The sequence below is a fragment of the Arachis ipaensis genome, chromosome B6, assembly GCF_059453495.1.
Source record: "Arachis ipaensis isolate K30076 ecotype BB chromosome B6, ASM5945349v1, whole genome shotgun sequence".
In the NCBI taxonomy this organism is placed as follows: Eukaryota; Viridiplantae; Streptophyta; class Magnoliopsida; order Fabales; family Fabaceae; genus Arachis; species Arachis ipaensis.
The window spans coordinates 14,185,627-14,207,797 of NC_142441.1; the positions used below are offsets into that span (position 1 = coordinate 14,185,627).

Consider the following 22,171-nt stretch of genomic DNA (forward strand, 5'->3'; position numbering starts at 1 on the left):
TTCTAAAGGCAAAATTAAACAACATTAAATACTAAAATAGACTTTTATTTTGAGATTGTAAAAAAATCATATCGACCACAAATTGATTATAATTTTTTTTATAGACATTTGTGTTGTATCTATATTAGTTTTAAATAGTAAAACTTTTATGAAAATTATTATGTACGTAAAAAATCAACAATTATATATTTGTTTATATATATATATATATATATATATATATATATTGTTTCACATATTTTTAATGTATATTTTATATTTTAATATATTTTATACAAATAATTAATTTTTTATATACATATAATATGAATATGATTAAATTTTCATGATTAACAAACTAAAATTACCAAAAATTAGTTTAATTTATCTAATTAATTGTTAGTATAATTTATTAATTATACACAAATATATAATAATTAAATTTTTTTTTTGTAAACACAGAATTTTTAATAAATTTTACTATTAAAAACTAATATAAATACTTCACAAATGCATAAAAAACATAATCGGATTAAATTCACACGATTTTGGCTATAATCGAATCACTTCTTATTCCCAAAAAAAGTTAATTTTGATACATTTAATAGTTTTAATTTATTTTTGAAAATAATTATTTACCATTCGTTTAAGAAAAAATTCCACATATTATCCTGGTGCTACACAAAAAATAGTGGCAAAAGCTTTTAATAAAAAAGACCAAAAGATAAAAGCTAACAGTAAAAAACATAATCATAATTGAAACTTACACATTATATACACATCCAAAGAATGTTAAAAGGCTAAAAATTATTATCTTGTTTGAGTGTTATTAAATTATTAATTCTTTTTAGTATATTTGATAAAATTTTAGTAATAAAAATAAAATTATTAAAAAATTATATTTTTTTAAAATTATAATATATATATATATATATATATAAATTTTATTTAAAAAATTATTTTTAATGTAATAAAAAATATTTTTATATTATTATATCCAAACATAATGATCAAACAAAAAAATTTTATATAAGATATTCAAACATAAAATTACTTATATTTTTTTTTTAAAAAAAAGATCACTTGAAAAAAAATATTTTTGTAAAATCTCATCCAAATAAATTTCATATCGACATATAATATTTACATTAAGAAACTACCAAGGAATTATATAATTTTTTTAAGGGTAAAGTACTAAATTGGTCCCCTACATTTGGGCGCAATTCTATTTTGGTCTTTATGGTTTAAAGTGTCCTATTTGAATCCAAAAAAGTTTCATTTAGTTTTAATGTACTCCCACTGTGAGATCAAAGTTAAATAATTAACGGAATGTCCTACATAACAGCAATACAAGAACAAGGTCGATAATTTAGAGAATAAGTACAAGCTCCAAAGACACAAAATCAACCGTGAATATATTAATACATTTATTTATCGTTCTCTTTATCTATATAGAAAATATTTCATTTAAATTATAAGAAGAATGATAAATAAATGTATTGATGCATCCACAGTTAATTTTGTACCTTTGGAGCTTGTACTTGTTCTCCAGATTATCAACTTTGTTCTTGTATTGTTGACATGTAGGATATTTCGTTAATTATTTAACTTTGACCTTACGGTAGGACTGCATTAAAGCTAAATGAAACTTTTTTGAGATTCAAATAGAACACTTTAAACCTTAAGGACTAAAACAGGATTACGCCCAAACGTAGGAGACCAATTTAGTACTTTACCCCTTTTTTTAAATAAATATTTTATTTACAGATACAGATAATTCGAATACAACTTATTTTTTTTGTTATATTACTTATCTCGTTTATAGTGTAAATAACTTGATTGTGAATATATCTCATTTATATTATAAACAAGATAAAATATACAATTTAAACACGTAAGACAAGTGCACTCGTGATACGTAGGAAATTACATGCTAAACATATCTTGATACATGTAAAAAAAAAGGACACAGTGTATATTGGAGATAAATATATATGTCTAATAAAATACTATCATAAATTATCATTATTATTATTTCTTTTTATAAGAATAAGCTTTCATAATTTATGATAGTATCCTTAATTAAAATTAGAAACGAATAATTATAATAGAGATCTTAATAACGAGATAAACGTTTTTGAATACTTTTAATTTATATATATATTATGACTTGTGACTATCATAGTAAATGACAATATATTTATTATACTTTGATTTCAGATACCTAATATCCTACTGTGCTAATTGAATTATTAGGTAGGATTTAAATACTTGTAGAATTAATAATTAGTCAATATAAAATCCATCAACTTTGATTATGAGTTCAAGTTCTACGATTATAATGAATGAATTACAGGAGTTTGAATGAATAAAGAAATGAGTTTCTTAGGTCATTCATAATTCATTATAATAATGGTAACAAGCTAAGTTAGAATTTGACAATCATATCGTACTCTAAAAGTTAGCCAAGAGCTGAAAAGACGGAAGAAATTATATTTTTTTGTTCTTCTTGGGTTTTTAGTAAAAATATTAGGGTTAAGTACAATATTAGTCCCTAAAGTTTATGCCGAAAATATTAGGACATTAGCGATTCATAATATTAGAATTTTTCTTTGACTTGTGACTATCATAGTAATTGACAATATATTTATTATACTTTGATTTCGAACACCTAATACTCTACTGTGCCAATTGAATAGATATTGGGTATGATTTAAATACTTGTAGAATTAATGATTAGTCAATATAAAATCCATCAACTTTGATGATGAGTTTGAGCTCTACGATTATAATGAATGAATTAAACAATGCCTTGGTCACGGAGTTTGAATGAATAAAGAATGAGTTTCTTAGGTCATTCATAATTCATTATAATAATGGTAACAAGCTAAGTTAGAATTTGACAATCAAACTGTACTCTAAAAGTTAGCCAAGAGTTGAAAAGATAGAAAGAATTATATTTTTTTGTTCTTCTTGGGTTCTTAGTAAAAATATTAGGGTTAAGTATGATTTTGGTCCCTAAGATTTATGCCAAAAATTTTATTCGTCCCCAACCTTTTTTTACTTACAAAATCATCTATAAGGTTCATCTTGATTTTAAAATCGTCTTTTCTCTAATTTTTGGACAAAATTATCCTTCTCCAATTTACACATACTGACTTCCACTCTCTCAGATCCACCATTATTGAAGAAGGATTACCAAGTTCTCATACGCAGCAACACCAATTTCCACATATACTCCAAGAATTCAAGAATCAGCAACACCGGTTTCTCACACAAATTTTACAATTTCTTAGAGACCAAACTAGAAAGAGAGAGAGATGAACGAAGAGAATCAGCGACAACAAGAATGAAAAACTAACAGAGACTGAAGAAGAAAAATCAGCAACAAAGAACATAAAAAATCATCGCCAGATACTAAGAAAATTATGCGACAAGAGACTGAAGAATAGAGCTTGAGGGAGCACGAATGGGGGGCGACCACTGCAATGAGAAGAGGATGACTTAGACCACCGCGAGCATTTGTGCCTATCCGCATCACTGCCGCCTGCATCTGTGCATGCCCGAGTTGTTGCCGCCTGCGTCTTTGCCCGCTCGCATCACTATCGTATGCATCTTTTCTCGCCCACGTCGCTGCTGTCTACGTCTCTGCCCTCCTACGCTTCGCATGCGTCTCTTCCAGCCCAGGTCGCTGCTTCCAGCGTGTATTCCCACCCGTGTCGTTGCCGCCAGCATCTCTGCCTCTCTGTTCTCCTTTCATTGTAGTGAAAGAGAAAGATGAGGGATTGAGATAAATTGGAGAAGAAGGGTATTTTTTTCCAAAAGGGCGATTTTAAAACCAAGATGAACTTTAGGAACAATTTTGTATGCAAAAAAATGTTGGGGATGAATAAAATTTTTTGCCCATACCTTAGGGAATAAAATTGTGCTTAACCCAAAATATTATTAGTTCACACTATCGGGTCGTTAAGAAGTGTTGCTAGATGCCAACCTTGATTAATAAATTTAATATGACTTATTTACTACCCACTTAGTATTGAACCTATGAGGTCACACAGTAATGAGTGTTCTAATCCTTGATAAAGAATTATTTAATTAATATTTTAATTTAATCAAATAAATAATTATATTAATTTAAATAAAATATTATTATATTCTTTGCTAGCACTATGAATATAATAATATAATAATATGATAATTGAGAATATTAAATAATTAATTATTTATTCTATGATGAATTTTAAATATGGATAAGATACTAAGTGTTTCAATTCAGCTATCAATCTCATATTATACATATGTATATGGTAAAGAAAACACAACAATTGTTCCTTTACCTCCACATACACAAAATAGTCTAATTCTTGGTGAAGAATTTCTGGTATAAGGAGTTACAAGAGGTTTCTCAATTAAATCCATTGGTTAAGGAGTTGACAACAAGGATCAGTCTCGGTGTAAATACATAATGTCTTCATACAATCGAAGGAGAAAGTCTTATTCACTAGCGTACTCAAATATTGGCATCTAACCTATGTTATTTCGATAAAATTTTAAGTACAAAATAGATCAATAAGATTACTTTATTACTTCCGCTGTGTGTTATGAACACTTTATAATCATACCGTGTAAATATGATACGACCATAATCAAATCGTTTAATTGTAAATGAGATAGAGTACGACAAATTCAAATAAGCTATATAAGAACCTGCAAGTGTTAGAATTCCTCAATATAATTGAAGCAAATCATGGGAACCAATGCCATCTTTGTCTGGATCTCCCTGTCATCTTTCAGCCAGTCTGGTGTCATGGTCTTCAAATCTGAGTCATCATATGACGTCCATCGGAACTATAAAATGTTCAAAAAAATTTTAATCATGAAACAACATTATACAAATAACTTTATTCATTTACTATGAAATAAAAGAAAACTTTCTAACCTCATCGAGCGTCAACTAATCCAATCAAAGACGCTAGCGAAGGAGTCTTCCCTCAAAGTGGTCTCTACTCTGTTGGGCCATACTTATCAACCTACCGCCATGTGCAACAATAACAAGTTATATATGACTCTATGCGAAAATAATATTAACTATTAAGAAAGAAGACACGAGAAGCTAATAAATGTATACCTCATGGCCAACGGAAAGGTCAATGTCTGCTTGTCAGATGGCAACATGCCGGAAAATGATGGTATATCCATGACATCAGTAGCGGCATGCATCTTGCAATGTCTGTCGTGGATCGATGTGTTGCAGAGCATAACGAGTGATATGTCCATGCAAGCATAGTGGATTCCCAAGATAAACTGCGACACTGATCAAAGTCAGCCAACAAGAGAAGGCACCCAATGTCTACCTGATTGTTCGGCTTATCTATCATCAGGTAACCCCTATCAATAGAGGATGTAACATCTCGTGTACTAACGAAAAATGGCCGGATTTGTCTCAACTAGAATATGCTGCACTCTCTCCCTAAATCATGTCAATTTGATCGAAAACGACTCCTTTTGCTCCTCCTGCTGAGTATGAGGAGACCTAGCATCGAGAAGCTCCTCTACCCAATCCCACGTGGAGTGTTGGTACCATGTCTGAAACTCCCTCAAGCAATCACCCACTGCCTCTCCATTGGTGCATAACCTAAGGTGGTACGTCACATCTTGCAAGTTGATGGTCACTCACCCTAAGGCAGGTGGAAAGTGTGGGTCTCCGGACGCCAACGCTCCACAAATACAGAAATCAGAGTGTTGTCAAATACAAAATCTTTGAGCTGCACTGTGTCGCCAAAGTCAACCTCCTTAAGTAAGAGAGAATGGCGTCCGATGGTACAAGGGTATGGCTAACTCGCCTAGGAAGTAGGAGGCGAGGCATTTGTTAAAATAAAAATAAATTAATTAATGATATTTAAAAAATAAAATTTTTTATATAATAAATTTACATTATAATAATATTAACAATAACATCTACATTAAAATGACATTTATAAAGTTTAATACCAAATTTAATTCCTAAAGTTTTAAAGTTTATTAATAGTAAATTTAATTCCTAAAAATAAGTAAAAAGAAGTATAATACTAAACTACAAAATAAAGTTCACCCAAATTTAATTCTTAAAGTTTACTCTAGCATACATATTAAAGTAAAATTTATTAAAGAATTATTTCAAATGTAGTAAATCCATTATCATTTATTTTCTAAATAAAATTTTTAAAAGAAGAGTGCTAGGGGCCAGCAGGTTTTGTGATTTGTAGCCATCAATTAGCTATCACTAGTGTTTTTAATGGTGGGAGGTGTGAAATTACTCACCTTTTTTTATGATTAAGTGCTGGCCAAATTTTAATAAAAGTGTTGGTCCTTAGACTTTCTCTTTTTAAAATACTCCTTTAAAAAAAATCCTAATATTCAGTAAAAACAAATTCCTAAAAATAAGGGCAAAAAACATAAATAAGTCAAGGGGAGAACAATTTTACACAAATCAGCCAAAGCAAAATCTGATTCATCAATCAACCAAACCACGTTTACATGTAGTTCGAACCTACCTGCTTCGAACTTAGAGTGCATATAATTCGAATCAAATAAATTCGAATTACTCACTGACACACAAAGCAACATAATTCAAATTCAGCTGATTTGAATTACACAATAACATGTAATTCGAATCAGGTTGATTTGAACTACTTCCAATGATGCAATTCCATGTAATTCGAAGTGGGTTAATTCGAATTACACAAAGTATAGTTCGAACCAGGCTGGTTCGAATTATAAGGGAGCAGAGGTGTATATATATGGTTTGAACGTGAGTTGCTCTCATTAGAGGGGGATAATGGCTAGTGAGGAGAGTTTTGTAGTGTTGGTTCACCACAGAGGATCGATTAAGAGGAAAACACGTTTCGGTGTGAAGTTCACTGATAAGGATCCTCTCAGTATTTTCGTGAGGCCTACGACGAGGTATGATGACCTTGTTAACTATGTAGTGCTGAGACTTGGTCTGGAAGGTGGGAAACGGGTTAAGAAGTTTTTCTATCGCATTTCAATCACGGTGCTCCAAGAAACCGTGAAGTATGATTGTTTCACAATCGGGAGTGATGAGGACTTGCAGGTCATGTTTTATTGTCGCCGGCAGTTTTCCGAAGTGAGGACACCAGAGCTATTGGCAAAGTTGGTTGATGTGGTATCCATCTCGGGGGATTCGAACCGGGATACCCCCACTTTAGGCACGGTAGCCGGTTCTAGCTCCAGACCTGCCGTTGCTTCTTCGTCCGTCCCTGTGTACGAGCCACCCATCCAGCCTGTCGCCTCCCCTTCGTTCGCTGTTGATCTCAACGGCAGTGTAGGTGGCGAGGTTGTAATAGGGGATTTTGTGCCGACCTCTTTACAGTGTGCTGCACCGGCTGGGGTTGGAGATGGATTGTTGGATGATCCAGAGGACGATGATGTGGAGCCGGATATGATTGCTGATGACAGTGGCGATGATATTGGAGCGAGTGAGCCTGCAGGGGCAGGAGGTGGTTCTAGCTCTGGCACACAGCAGTACCCTCCACATTTTTCATCTTTGGACTTGGATGCCAGGAGGCAGGAGGGGGTTCCTGGGGAGGCTGCTGGATTTGGCGCTAGAGATGCGAAAGGGTCTGCAGGTCTGACAGAGTTTCAGGTTGGTCAGCAATTTCAGGATAAAGATGAGGCCGTGTTAAGTGTCAAGACTTACAGCATCCGACGAGGGGTACAGTACAAGGTAGTGGAGTCTGACTATCGACGGTATGTGGGCAAGTGTTCTGAGTTTGGGAATGGGTGCACATGGTTGATTCGGCTGAGTCTCCGGCAGCGCAAGGGCATTTGGGAGGTCAAACAGTACAATGGACCGCATACGTGTCTTGCGAATTCCATCTCCAGCGACCACAGGAGTTTGGATTATCATGTGATCCACGCCCTCCTCGTCTACCACCACGTCTACCACCACGTCTACCGTCCGCGTCACCGTCGTCCATAGCCTGGTCCAGCCACCTCCACTCACGCTGGCTCTGTCGTGTCCCCACACGAGCTCTCCTCTCAACTCGACGCCTATCCGGCACGTCGTCAACACGATCCATATCAGGAACTCACCCAGCACCCCTATGCGTCGCCTCCATAGGAATAGGAACGGCTCTCGGATCCCCCAGGTACATCTCTGGTGACAAGAACCTCTTTCCATGCTGACTCCACCACTCTAATAAGTCATGTGAGGGTCCAGGGTCTGCGACAACATCGAACCGGAGAACGTGGTCCGCACGGCTCTCCTAATGAAGATGCCAGAACTGCAAACTGTACGGGAACTAACGATCACCTCCTCTCCCGTCCTTCGACATCAGAAAGTCGATGTTCAAGGCGGGCTGGGGACGGGGCTGGACTCCGCCGAACTGCGGTAAAACCCTATCTATCTGATGCCACTCTATCAAGGCAAAATATATCAGTGGCGTCACAGACCGCCATAACGCCATATGACGAGGCTCCAACACCTCCGGATGCACAACCTGTAGTACGTTGGGGGAGCTATATGGCATCCAGATGAACTGCAAAAAGATTTCAACATTGTCAGGCCAATTCATGATCCAAAGTCATAAAGCTTAATTAATTAAATAAACATTGGCAGTTAGTATACTCACATCCCTGGCTTGTAATATGTCTATCCTCAGCCTCCACATCTGAACTCTAGGTCCCTTCTCGCTACCGGAAGGGTTGTAACCTGACCACTTGCATCTCACATCGGTGTTATAGCTAATTAAAAGTGTGACAGAATTGTATAACATTACAAGCGTACATGGAATTAATTAATTTAACTTGAAATAGAGAAGTCCGAGAATGGTACCTCAAGGCCAACGGCCAGCTGCACGTATCAAACCCAGCAGGCCTAAACCTAGGAAAGCGCCAAAAGATCCAAGACTGAAGTAACTGTAATGGGCCGCTAACTTCACCACATGTTTGTTGGCCACTCGGCACATGCACCGGTACAACCATGCTAGTGTTGCAGACCCCCAGCTGTAGCCACCCATCTCTTCAAGCCTAGCCACGTAGGGTAGCCATCTGATGTGAATACGGTTGCTGGACTTGTCGGCAAACAGCTGAGTGCCCAACAACATCATGATATAGGTACGAGCAAAGCGCCGCATAGTCTCCTCATCAGCTCTCGCGGGGAACTCTCCAAAAGTCTCCTGGAACCAGGTGCAGTTTACTGCGAATTTCTGAACTTGGCTCGGAGGAGGAATCACTCCAAGCAACTCCTGGAACCACACCCAAGCTGGACGGCCACCCTGGATGTATATCTGAAAATCTGTCAGGCAACCCCAACTGGTACGCCACGTCTTGAAGTGTGATCGTGCACTCTCCGAACGACATGTGGAAGGTGTGCGTTTCCGGACGCCACTGCTCGACTAAGGCACTGACAAGGGGCTCATCTAATCGAAACCATCTATCGTCCAGTCTCGCAAGATGGTATAATCCGGCCATCTGCAAGTACGGAATGTATATCTCATCAAGTCGCATGCCTTGCTGCCGCCGCATGCTCGAGATGCAACGCTGGGGCTGCGCATTACATGGACCGCATAATTAGAACCACTTACAAAACCACTAACAAAAACAACTAACAACATAAACCACTTATGGAAACCACTAACAAAAACCACATACAAAAGCAATATAATAAACCACTAGCAAAACCGCATGCATAAACCGCTAACATAAACCGCATACATAAACCACGTGCAAATCTACTTACAAAAATCACATGCGAAACCACTAACATAAACCGCATACAAAACCACTAAATAAACCACTTCCAAGACCACCAACATAAACCGCTAACATAAACCATCAACAACACTGCATACAAAACCACTAAAATCAACCGCACGCAATACCACTAACAAAAATCACTAACAAAAACCGCTAACGTAAACCACTTACATAAACCACATCCAAAGCCACTAACAATCCCACATGCAAATCCACTAAACAAAAACCACTAACAATACCACATGCAAAACTAACGTAAACCACTAATATAAACTGCCAACAAAACCGCCAATAAAACCACTTCAATAAACCACATGCAATACTGCCAACAGAAACCACATGCAGAACCACAAAATAAACCATTAGCAAAAAAAATTAACTACTAACCTCGTCGTTGATGACCCCGGCAATATGAGCCACTCCATCACCGATATAGTCTACCTGGATTGTCCCCCATCAGCTAAATATTCTGCTCGATCCTTTGTCGGAGCGAATCTGGGTCGTTTTCTCTGAGATTTGGTGGGGTCTGAGAGTGAGGAAGTGGTTCGAATGGGAGTGGATTCGAACTCCTTTTATAGCCAAATCTATTGTAATTCGAAACAGGTCAATTCGAATTACTACTAGTGGCAAAAAAGAGTAATTCGAATCAGTTAGGTTCGAATTATGCACTTTCTCGTTTCACAAGCTAATTCGAATCAGCTTGGTTCGATTTATGCAATTGTAATTCGAATCCATGCAATTCGAATTATGCAATGTTCACGTGCTAAAGTAATTCGAACCACCTTGTTTCAAATTACTTTCAAACCTAGTTCGATGTAACCTGATTCGAACTACATGATTTTGTGCAATGGTGGATTCCTGAATCAGTTTTCCATTTGGCTGATTTGCGTAAAATTTGCTTCTCCTTGGTTTATCTTAGTGTTTTGCCCTAAAAATAAATATCAATAACTAACAAAAATTAAACTAGCACTTAATTAAAAGGGTTAAGTATGATTTTGATCCCCAACGTAGGGGCTGAAAATTTATTTCGTCCCTCGCCTTTTTTTCGCTCAAAAATGGTCCCCAATGTTTCAGTTTGTTTTAAAATCGTCCTTTTTACCAATTATATTTTTTTATTACCAAATTACCCTTTATTAAATAAATTATAAAATAAAATAAATATAAAATAAATAAAAAAAAAGAAAAAAAAGAAAGAAATGGGGATACAGAAGCGGGGTGGGAGGGGGGGCGAGAGAGAAAGAAAGAAAAGGGGGGTAGGGGCCGAGAAAGAAAGAAAGAAAGAAAGGGGAGGGGGGAGGGGGGAGGGGGGGAAGAGGGAGAGACGCCATGCCGCCGTACCGCCGCCGCACCGCCGCTTCTTCTTCTTCTTTCCGCCACTGCACCGCCGCCCGTTTCTTCTTTTTCTTCCCGCCGACACCACCGCCGAGCCGTTGTCCGCCGCCCGCCGCTTCTTGCTGATTCTGGGTTCTTGATGATGATGATGATTTTCTGATTCTGAGTATTATTGTTTGATTTTTTTGGATTTTCTGAGTTCTGGCTTTTGATGAGGATGACAGATGATGATGTTGATTTTCTGATGTTTTGGTTGGTGTGATGGATGCTGGTGATGGAGTGGCAGTGGATGGGGTGGTGGTTGTTGTTCTGATTTTGTTGTGGTGGTGGTGGTGGTGGTGGTGGTGTATCTGCGAGTTACAGAAAAGATACACTATTATTATATAATTTGATGTTAATTCAAAATAGAACTGACTTTTATATAAAAAAATATTAAATTATTAATTAATGATTTTTTTAGTGGTCAAGAATCTTTTGTATTTAGTGAGAGGTCTTTGGTTCAACATCCACACACACACAAAAATTTGGGGGTGGTGGTGGTGGTGGTGGTGGTGGTGGTTTGCATAAATTTGGGGAAGAAGGGATAGGGACATTTTGGTTCGAAGGACGTTTTAAAACAAATTGAAACTTTGGGGACCATTTTGGAGCAAAAAAAAGGCGAGGGACGAAAAAAAATTTCAGCCCCTACATTAGAGACCAAAATCATACTTAACCCTAATTAAAATTATGTTCCTAATACAACAACTATTCTAATCATACATATTAGAATAAAACCAATCAAATATTTCAACACTGTAAACGAATTATATATAAGCCTCATTTAAACATATCTCATTTACAGAACAAACGATTTGATTATCAACATATCTGATTTATATGCTCTGTGTCTACGTTCATAAGGGTATGTGTTTTATCTCAAATCGTTTATACGGTAAACAAAATAAGTAATATGACAAAAAAGGTAAATTATATTCAACTTACCTATTTTCGTAAATAAAATATTTAAAATACTTATTTAAAACAAATCCAGCATTGCATTATAGAAAGGTAATTTTAAAATTGAAAAACAAAAGATAAACAAAAGAATAAAGTACTGTTTTAATATAATTTCTTGAAACAAAACATTAGGCAAGTTTTATAATGACTTTTGGAGAGGGTATTGGTTCCCCTCTCTTAGAACCAGTCCATCAAATCCTTGGCCCAAAATCTAAATCCTACCAAGAAAGAAAGAATGCTGTGAAAATTATATTAAAATATACTTAAGTTTTTTAAATTTTGTCACGCTATACTCGAACCAGTGAAGTAACATGATTTTATTACATGAAGGGTATAACATTTGAAACTTCCAAGGATGTCCCGGCCAAAATACAAAGCTCCCAAAGATGTATGGAGGTAGCTGTAGCACGAGTGCACGACATGAAAGAAAATTTCAGGCTGCCATAACAAGGGTGCGGTGGAATTGAGGTGCATAGCAGATTAACTTGGCTGACAAACAGCAATTCGGAGTCACGCAGAGATAATTTGGCTGCCATTGAGACACTTCGATAGGCAACTCACAAACTAAACAATGTTCAATGAGTAGGTCAAGATACGTTGAATGGAGTTGTTTTCCCAAAGTTGTGGTTTCCGATAGTTTCCATGAAATTTTAACATGAAATGATCTCATGAATTTATTCATGCTTTTACAAAGATTAACCCTTGTGATCGGCAGCAGTTATGTGCAACAATGAACCCAGTCCAAAAATTTTGTTCCTGAAGCTACCGGTGCTATCTTTCAATCACACGCCTACTATTTTTAAATTCGCCAAAATCCTTCTCATCCATACCATATTTATTGAACTGTCCTGCGCTACGTCCCCTGTCTTCAAACCTCCGTGAATTTCGGTCACTACCTCGAGACCCTCTATCTTCAAACCTCCGTGAATTTCGGTCACTACCTTGAGACCCTCTACCATTACCAAACGACTTCCCTCTACCATTTCCGTAGGAAGTAGATTTATCAAAATCTTCAAATTTTTTCCAACTACGGTCATTTCCCTGTGAGCCTCTACCATTCCTATAAGAATGTTGGGACGACCCACCATAATCATCCCGGAACTTATTTTGACTGCGACCGCCAGTAGATCCAGACTTCCTGTATTCAGTAAAGCTCCTTTTCCCAGAATCAGGCCTAGTTCCTTTATTTGGTCTGGATGAATCATGTTTATTCCCTTTATTTTTTCTTGATGAATACACATCATTTAAGTCATCATCGTCATCAGAGAATAAACCACCAGCACCAACATCATCTTCATCAGAATCAGAACCAAAGCTTAATTTCTTAGTTGGACCTCTGCCCTTTCTTTTCTGGTTGGCACTATAAGCATGGCTAGATTTAAAATTGGAATGAATGGCCCGTTGTTCTGTATCCAAATCAAGTTCATCATCCTCAGAACCAGAGAATGGATCTCTCGATCTCATATTTCTTTTGGAACCTGTTCTGTTACGTGCATGCTTCTTATCATATGTGTCTTCAACATCATCTAAATCCGATGAGCCTTCGACTTCAGAAAAGTGATTTCTAGATGGTTGCACTCTTGTACTACTACTATGAGTTTTGGATTCTAGCTCATAGCTATCTATATCATCGTCATCTTCATCCTCAAAATCATCAAACCCTACTCCGGGTTTAAGAGCTCCAGGATTAGCATATTCTTCATCATGAGACCCCTGCACTCTGTTGTTTTTTCCGAAATCACCTTCCCACCCTCTATAATTTCCTTGTCGAGCAAGATTATCTGAAGGGAAATCTTCATCTATAGCTTTAGCATCTGCATACTCAAAAGCAGCAACATCTGCACCATCTGATTCGTTGTCATCAAAATCAAAATTCCAAGCATTGGAAACCTCTGGCCGGCTGACCTTATTGAACCTTGGCTTGGAACTGAGCTTGGTATCTTGCATTTGACTCTCCATAAATTCATCATGTGGCCGTTTGCACTCACAATGAAAACATACCACGTTTCTTCTGTAATTTAAGAAGTTGCACCTGCCAGAGAAAAGAAAAGCCAAACTCTATTTTAACAATATATGCTACATAGGACATATAGGCCTCGCATGATTTTTGTTAAGAAAAATTACACAAGCTATAAATAAAATGTCAAAAGAGATACAATCTGCTGGGTTTCTATGCAGTCAATCTTTCCAACACCATCAATATGGTCGCCCCTTGTGTGTGTGTGTGTGTGTGTGAGAGAGAGAGAGAGAGAGAGGCAGGCTCAAACTTACTGAGGACATTCCCATTCTCCTGGTAATAACTGTCTCTTTGGCCGCTTGGCATCACACTGTAAGCATATAGTATTCTTTGCAAAATTCATGAAATCGCACCTGAGAAGCGTCCAACAACTTCAGTCAACATTTACAACAGAAAAAAAATAACCTTTGTATGCTTCATGTTATTCCACATAATCACATCCAATTGATTCCTAGTCAAACTCTAATAGATTATATATCTTCAATTATCAAAACGAGAAGCGGAAGTAAACTATATAACCGATCAGCTTTAAGAATTCTGTCTGCATATACTACAAATCTACTATGATGCAAATCAGTGGCATGCCCAAAAAATGGAGTTCATATGGTTCACAGGGAGTTGGGGAGTATACCAAGCATAAGGAAAACATAAGAATATTTCAAACGGACAATTACCTTGAAACTTCTTAGGTGGTAAACTAAGTGTTCACTATTGCAAGAAAATTACAAAGATTAAGATAACTTACTTAGGACATAGCCAATCCCCCTTTTTCATCTCAACGTCATCCCTTCCAACACGTTTCTTTGGAGGAGGAGGAGGTTGTTTCACTTTTGGAGGAGGCTTTCTAATTACTGGAGGAGGGAGATTTGGATCAATAGGAACGGAGCTCAACTTAACAACCTCATGAAGCAATTTCCGAACCACAGTTTTGACAGACTTCTGCTTTAGAAGTGACTTATTTGTGACTGGTCCATTTACAGGATCAAAACCGAAAGACAGTAGGATCCGCATGACATCAAGAGTCCGTGCATCATCCTCTTTGTTTGTTAGCAGATATGCTCTATCACAGTTGTTTCTCAAACTGCAGGAACTACAGACCTGATATGAATGAATTTATCATAATCATAAATCATGAATATATACAATTTGTATCCATTTAGATGGCAACAAATTAGAATAATCATACTCACATCTCCTTCATCAAGGTGAGCATGCTTCCTTAGAAGTTTTGCAGAGAAAACCACCTTCTTGTCCACATTGGGGCAACCAAAACCAACCAAAACCTGAATATCTTGCCTTGACAAGGACCTGAAATCAATCACTTGGTTCAGCAATTGTGATTCAGAACCAACAACACCCCAGTACTAGTATATTATTTAACAAAACAGAGCACTATTAACTACTACATATAAATTGTGCTAAACAACACCCAACATTCTTGAAAATTGTCACTTCAAAGTCAATTTAATTACCCAAAAAGCCAACTTCACAGACAAGCACAAACAAACCTCAAGATGTCGAACCGGTCTTTCCCAAAATTGAGGCAAGCGTCATGAACGCTTTTGAAATCCTTAGTGAAATCAATATCCGAATCGTCAGCAACATCGCCCGGGGCATCGAACCCTACATCTTGGACCATTTTATCCTCGTCCTTCCTCCTGTGATCGAAGTAGTTCTGGTGCACCAAGCTCTCCATCAATTGGATCCATTCGGGCCAAGGGTGCACCAATTCTACCTCCTTCTTCACCTCCTCCAGATTCGTCGCCGCCACCGCCGGCTCGGCCGCAGCTGCATCCGCGGAATTAGGCTTTTCATCCTTAGCTGATTCTGAGCTGGGAGGAACGGCGTCGTTTAGAGGGGATTGAGGGTTCTTGGATTGGCGCCAGGCTCGAATGCGTTGCAGCGCTTGGTTCTTTTCGGAACGCTCTTTTTCGATGGCGTCGATTTGGTCGAAGACGAAGCTGAGGCGGGCGGAGAGAGTAGAGGGTTTAGGGTTAGGATCTTGGGAGGTTGAAAATGATTTTGTGAAAGTGAGAAGATGAGAGAGTGAAAAAGAAGAGGGTTTAGGGTTTAAGAGGCGTCTGGTTAGTAAAACAGAGAAAGGGCCATAAGCCATTAGAATGGAGTCTGAGTGTGTGTTGGTTTCAGTTAAGACTTAAGAGTCCTCACTCCTCAGTCACTCTGCAAACTAAACTCTTCATTCTGCAAGGATGCTTAAACCCTACATACATTTGGTGGGGTCTGAATATTTCTTGTTTTACAAACGTTTCTTTCTCTGAGGGTAAAAATGGTATTTTCCTTTAATTAATATATTTACAAGATAAAAATGTTTCCTGTTATCATCTCATAGAATCCTTCGGCAGAAAACAAGAATTAATGTTATCTTAGTGAATAATTAATGGTTCAGTAGTTATTATTTGCGTTTGTAATAAAAAAGAGTTAAATATTTTTGTTTATAATATATTACATAGTACATACTATATATAATATAACTGAATATAGGTGTGAAATTTTTTAAAAGGGAAGTGAATGTAAGTTAATCTTAGTTGATAATATTTAAATGGTATCATAATAATGCTGGCTCAACTAAAGAGAATTATTGCATTCATTTTCTGCCATTTTTAATCAACATTACTCATGGATCTGAACTACAGAGACCTTCATCTAATTTTCTTCTTTTATAAGGATCGGTGAATCGAATATCCTCCACGGTACTTTTTTGCCTGAATACATGGATTCCGATTTCTTTTGCAAACGGCTCGACTGGGAACTTTTCTCCTATAAAAAGAAAATGATCACTAGCGGTGCACGAAATCTCTGCATGATTCCATTCGTTTTCTGAAAGTGTCTCACCCAAGTCACATTGTATCATCTGTAGATCAAAGAGAAATATCTGTTCCATTTCAGTCCAGAATTCAGGAAAACCTTTCTTGCCATTTATGGTAATGTCGGGGCTTACGAAAACTGTGTTCTTATCCGTCAGGCCAATTGCAAGAAAGAGAGCTATGGCAGGGAACTTGTTGCGAAACCAGAAAGAAATTGATGCTCCTTTGCTGTGGTGCTCAAACCATGCTGGAATTCTTGACCCGGGCAAAGCAAACCTCGTGTTTCCGGCTTCATGCAGTTCCTATTAGTCATAATTCACAAATTTAGAAGCATAAATATACTCAGGGACAATCTGAATATCAATGATCCCAGCTAAAATCTAAAATAAAATAAGAAGGTAAAAACCCACGTACAGTTGAAGTTGATAGTTGAAAATTATTATATGACAATTTGTCAAATATGTCAAATCATCTAACGATTCTCAGTCATCAACTTCACATGAAGGCAGTAGCACGCGAGTTTTCACCAAATAAGAAAAGAAAAGCAACCTGATTCGTTAACATGCTCGTGCATGAGGAAGTCCAGGATTTGCAGCCTATTGCTGAGAAATGTTCCAAATTTGGTGGAATCCCTCTAATTTCCTTAAGATTTGGGCAATAGTCCACACTAAGCTTCCTCAGAAAGTGACATTCTTTGATGCATTCAGGAAGAAATGTGAAATCATTGCCTCGTAGGTCTAGTTCTTTCACATTAGCAAACCATGCAAGACCTAGAGGGAAAAAATCATCTGACAGATTGCAGCGTGAGATACTTAGATATTCTACATTTGAAGACACCATTGAGCTCACTGTTTCTTCACCCTCTATCGATAGCCGCTCGTTCTCAAGTGGTGTGACTGTAATCATAACCAGTTCAGGCATCATGACAATGGCACTTGGTATCTTACAATATTTATTTTCATTCAAAGTCAACTGCTGCAGCCGAGAAAACTTCTGAAACGAAAGTGGCAAAGCTTTTATTCCAGTGTGCTCCAAATGAAGTCCTGTTATCTTTTCCATTTTTTCTAGTATTTCAGGAAAATTCTCAAGACTTGAGCACCCTGAAAGTCTGAGTTCTTCAAGAGAAGGCAAGTTGATGCACGGAAAACTTGTAAGCTTACCGCAACGATAAGCACTCAAACTTTTAAGTTGTTTCAGGAAACCAACTGAATTGTGGACTGAAATTAAATTCTCACAATGCTCAAATGACAACTTTTGTAGATTTGGAAGACCAGATATATCAGGTAGCTGTGTTAAATATTTATTGTTGTCGAAATTCAAAACTTTTAGGGTTGCAAACTTCTGCACAAGAAAAAGAATAGAAAAATCAAGAAAGAAGAACCAAATGAATAATCTCAAGTGAATTGATCAACATACAAAATCAGAGAAATGAGTTTATTACCGTTGCCTTCAATAAGCTAGCCAAATAGAGCGATAAGAAGCAACTATTCGGTAACTTGAATATGGAAAGTTTCTTTGGATGAAAATTAGATGGTAAGCATTCAGAAGGATATCTCCACCATTCCAGAACTCTTAAACTATTTGGAAAATGTGTGGGACCTTCAGAAAAATGACCATTTTTTATAATGAGTGTTTTGAGATTTTTCATCTTCTTGAATGCCTTCCCATCCCATTCTACTTTTTCTTCTTCTTCATCCTCGGTTGAGGGAAAATTCAGATGAATGATTTCTATTTCGCTAGTTCCCTTTCAACACAAAAAACCACGAATTAACCACAATATATATAGAACTACTTCAACACACTTTCTTAAAGAAACCTACAAACTGTAAACGGAAGGAAACAACTATGAATTAGTACTAGTGATAAAGGATTGGAAACAATGAAAAACAACCATCCACATCAATCTTACTCACTTGATTGTCTTCCAAAACTTGAACTATATCTTCATGCCACCATAACCTGCTACGTTTCCCAAGCACTTTTGGTGACTCCTGTCGGACAAGTTCTTTACCCATGTGCTCTATCAGGTCATGTAATGTGATCTCACCAAGCTCTTGAATCTTTATGAGAGATTTTTCAACCAAAACACCAATATGATATTTCATACAGGCACCATGATGAGCATGAAGTATATCTTCAACTTCTGCTAATGCATATCCTCTAAAGCAACAAGCAATGTCAAGAAAAACACTCTGCTCTTCTTCCTCCAAAGCATCAAAACTTACTTTAAGTATCTCATGGATGTTCTTATTAGGAATTCTTTCATATTGATTTATTGCAGATTTCCATTCTCCGATACTTTTTCCAAACATGTTGGAACCTATTACTTCTAAAGCCAACGGAAGTCCATGAGCATAAGTCACTGCATGGTTCAAAACATCCACATAACTTGGACTGACATCAATGGTTTTAAAAGCCTTCCAACTAAGCAATTCAACAGCATCTGCATAATTTAAGCCTTCCAACTCATATGATCTTTCAACCCCATGACATGCGAGCAAATGTGTGTCCCGCGTCGTAATGATGACTCTGCTGCCAGGACCAAACCAGTCAGGATTTCCAGCAAGAGCTTGCAATTGCTCCTGTCTGTCGACATCATCCAAAATCAGAAGTATCTTCTTTCGCTGGAGCCTATGGTGTATTATTGAAATTCCTTGTTGAACACTGGTTGATTTAAATTTATTCTCACCTAATAATTCTGAAAGAAGGATATTCTGAAGATGTACCAATCCATGTTTACTTGAACTTTCTCTCACCCTTTGAAGAAAACACAAACCTTCAAAATGATCCGCAATGCAGTTATATACAGCTAGAGCAAGTGTGGTCTTACCTATTCCACCAATTCCATGGATCCCAATCATACGGACTCCATCATTAGATCCAACCTCCAGAAGGGAATTTACTTGCACCACCTTGGACTCCAGTCCAACCGGGTAATCAGCAACCGGCAAAACGCCTCGTCTAATATTTCTCGAGACGACTTCCACAATCTTTCCAATAAACTTGTACTCATATTCATCCCTATTCAACAATCAACATGACACCCTTGTGTTAAGCCATACAAAATCATGACCATGTTGACACATAACATACTCAATAATCAGTAATCACAATTCTAAATTTAACAAGGTGATTGCTGTAGTGTCTAAAAGTCTCTATCTAACTAAAAAAAATTAAAAATAAATATTTAATTTTAAAAGTATAAAAATAAATAATCATTAAATATTTAAAATTTGCTATAAAAGATAAGTTAGGCACAAAAGGATTGGAAACTAAGGTGTATATTTCAACATGAATTTTAAGATGTTGGTTCATTTTTAATATTGAAATAATTATAAAGACTTTTCAATCAACTAAGTTTAATTTAACAGTTGTTACTAAATACGCCTAGTAGATAAGGTATGGGTTTTGCGAGGAAAAACAGAGTAAAGATTAAGAAAAAAGAAAAATTTTAAAAATTAATGTTATACTTTTTTAAAGTTTATATTTAAATGTGTTAACATAGTTTAGTACAATGAACATAAATTATCATAGATAACTGTGTTGGAGTACTTGGAAAGCAAGAATCGGTGTGCTTTTGAGAAGATAATAAGCCCGGCACCAGAGATAGTGAAAGAAGCCAGCAATTTAGTACATGAACTCGTGAGCCATATCTGATAGATGCGCTAATTTTTTTTACTCTTACTTTACTCTTCTTTAAACTCTTACTCTTTCGGTCTTGTTGATAAATGGGAACATTTTTGTTTTATATTAATAAAATAACATTTTTCTTTGGAAAAAAAAACTATATAATTTACCGTTTAACAATTAGACAAATAAAAAAGGAGAGGAGAATACAGAATACATACCCTTGTTTGAAATGCCAACCGGACAAGTTAGCAGCTTGATGAAGAGCATTCCTCCAATTATGCACAATGTCCAAATTATCCTTGAACCTTTCCTCATGCGTAGCGAGAGCTTCACCATAAGTCCCTCTCTGATGCCTCACATCACTAGGATCCACGCCATAGAAAACCGGCAAAACCAACCTACCCTTGGACTTGACACAGTTGATGATGGTGGCAAGTTCATCCAAGCAAAAAGAGGAAGATGCATAGTTTGCAGAGAAGACAAGGATAGCAATCCTGGATTCTTGGATTGCCTTGAGAAGAGAGGGTGTGATCTCGTGCCCTCTTTGAAGGTCCTGATCGTCTATGAAGGTGCGGATTCCCCTGTGAGAGAGTGCACTGTAGAGATGACCGGTGAAACCATGGCGAGTATCGGTGCCCCTGAAACTGATGAAAACATCATAGGTCCATCCATAGCTGAAGGAAGAAAAGGAACAAGACAAGCTAGTTGATCCACCACTCATTGTCGAGAACTAGCAGCGTTGTGTGATGCTGATATACAAAGTAAAAGCTAGGAGAAATTCGTGGCAGTGGAAATGATAAAATTGTGGAAGATTAGGAAAATAATAGAGGAAGAATTTTATGGATTATTGATTGAGTGAATTGTATTGAAGTGAAGTTTAATAGGAAAGAAGAATAGAAAGTGAATTCAGCCTTCAGCAGAGATAGAGACGGGAATTGGGATTAAACACATGTTCCAATAATTATATATACTACGGTTTATATTTAAATTTGATATATTAAATTAAAAATAATAATTTATAATCATAAATTTTTTGAGTTTAGTATAACAGGATCATTGTTATTATATAATAAATTTATTGAATATATTGTTTTATTTTTATTCAAAATAAAAAGTAAATAGGAGAGTTTGAAGTTTATAATATTTTTGAACTATAAGAAGGGAGATATAAAAAAATAAAAATATATATAATTGTAATAATAGCATGTTAATTTTACACTAAATTTTATATCAAAAGGCTAATAAAAATTTATCGACAATTTAGTATCTTACTAACTTCATTAGAAAAGCAATTGGCATATGATGGTGTGCTCTTTGTTACACATTTCATCTCAAATATGAAAACATAGTTATAGATAAATTAGTTATATCTACAATAAATATTTATACAAAAGTGTAAATCATAACATGCTATTAAAATGAAAATAATATTATTCTTACCTAAATATTATTAAAAACTTCTTTAAACACGACATTTGTTGTTGATGACTTTGGATTGCCGTCTTCGTCTAGAATTAAAATTCTGAGACCCACTGCAACTCTTAACTCTTGACAAAGCAACATAAAGGGTGTGTTTGGTTTTACGTTAAAAGGAAGAGAAGCACGTTTGAGTGCATTGAACGCTTTCTCTTTT

The 22,171-nt window shown here is 36.4% G+C and overlaps 2 protein-coding genes across 3 annotated transcripts; both read right to left on the reverse strand.

The window, feature by feature from the left end:
- Positions 1 to 12,302: 12,302 nt before the first annotated feature.
- On the reverse strand, positions 12,303 to 16,322 carry LOC107645898 (zinc finger (Ran-binding) family protein). Of its 2 annotated transcripts, XM_088489930.1 has the most exons (6): positions 15,592 to 16,322; positions 15,274 to 15,391; positions 14,829 to 15,181; positions 14,338 to 14,436; positions 13,008 to 14,098; positions 12,303 to 12,962 (listed from the first exon to the last, which is right to left on the reverse strand). In XM_088489930.1, the coding sequence occupies exons 1-6, from the start codon at positions 16,197 to 16,199 to the stop codon at positions 12,838 to 12,840; spliced, it is 2,394 nt and encodes a 797-aa protein (XP_088346056.1). In that variant the 5' UTR covers positions 16,200 to 16,322; the 3' UTR covers positions 12,303 to 12,837. The 2 variants fall into 2 exon arrangements, with proteins under 2 accessions (XP_088346056.1, XP_016205524.1); XM_016350038.3 differs by having other exon boundaries at positions 12,303 to 14,098.
- A 345-nt stretch (positions 16,323 to 16,667) lies between these two features.
- Positions 16,668 to 21,401, reverse strand: LOC107645897 (TMV resistance protein N-like). Its single transcript, XM_016350034.3, has 5 exons — positions 20,757 to 21,401; positions 18,822 to 19,929; positions 18,350 to 18,652; positions 17,458 to 18,249; positions 16,668 to 17,210 (listed from the first exon to the last, which is right to left on the reverse strand). The coding sequence occupies exons 1-5, from the start codon at positions 21,257 to 21,259 to the stop codon at positions 16,719 to 16,721; spliced, it is 3,198 nt and encodes a 1,065-aa protein (XP_016205520.1). The 5' UTR covers positions 21,260 to 21,401; the 3' UTR covers positions 16,668 to 16,718.
- Positions 21,402 to 22,171: the final 770 nt, after the last annotated feature.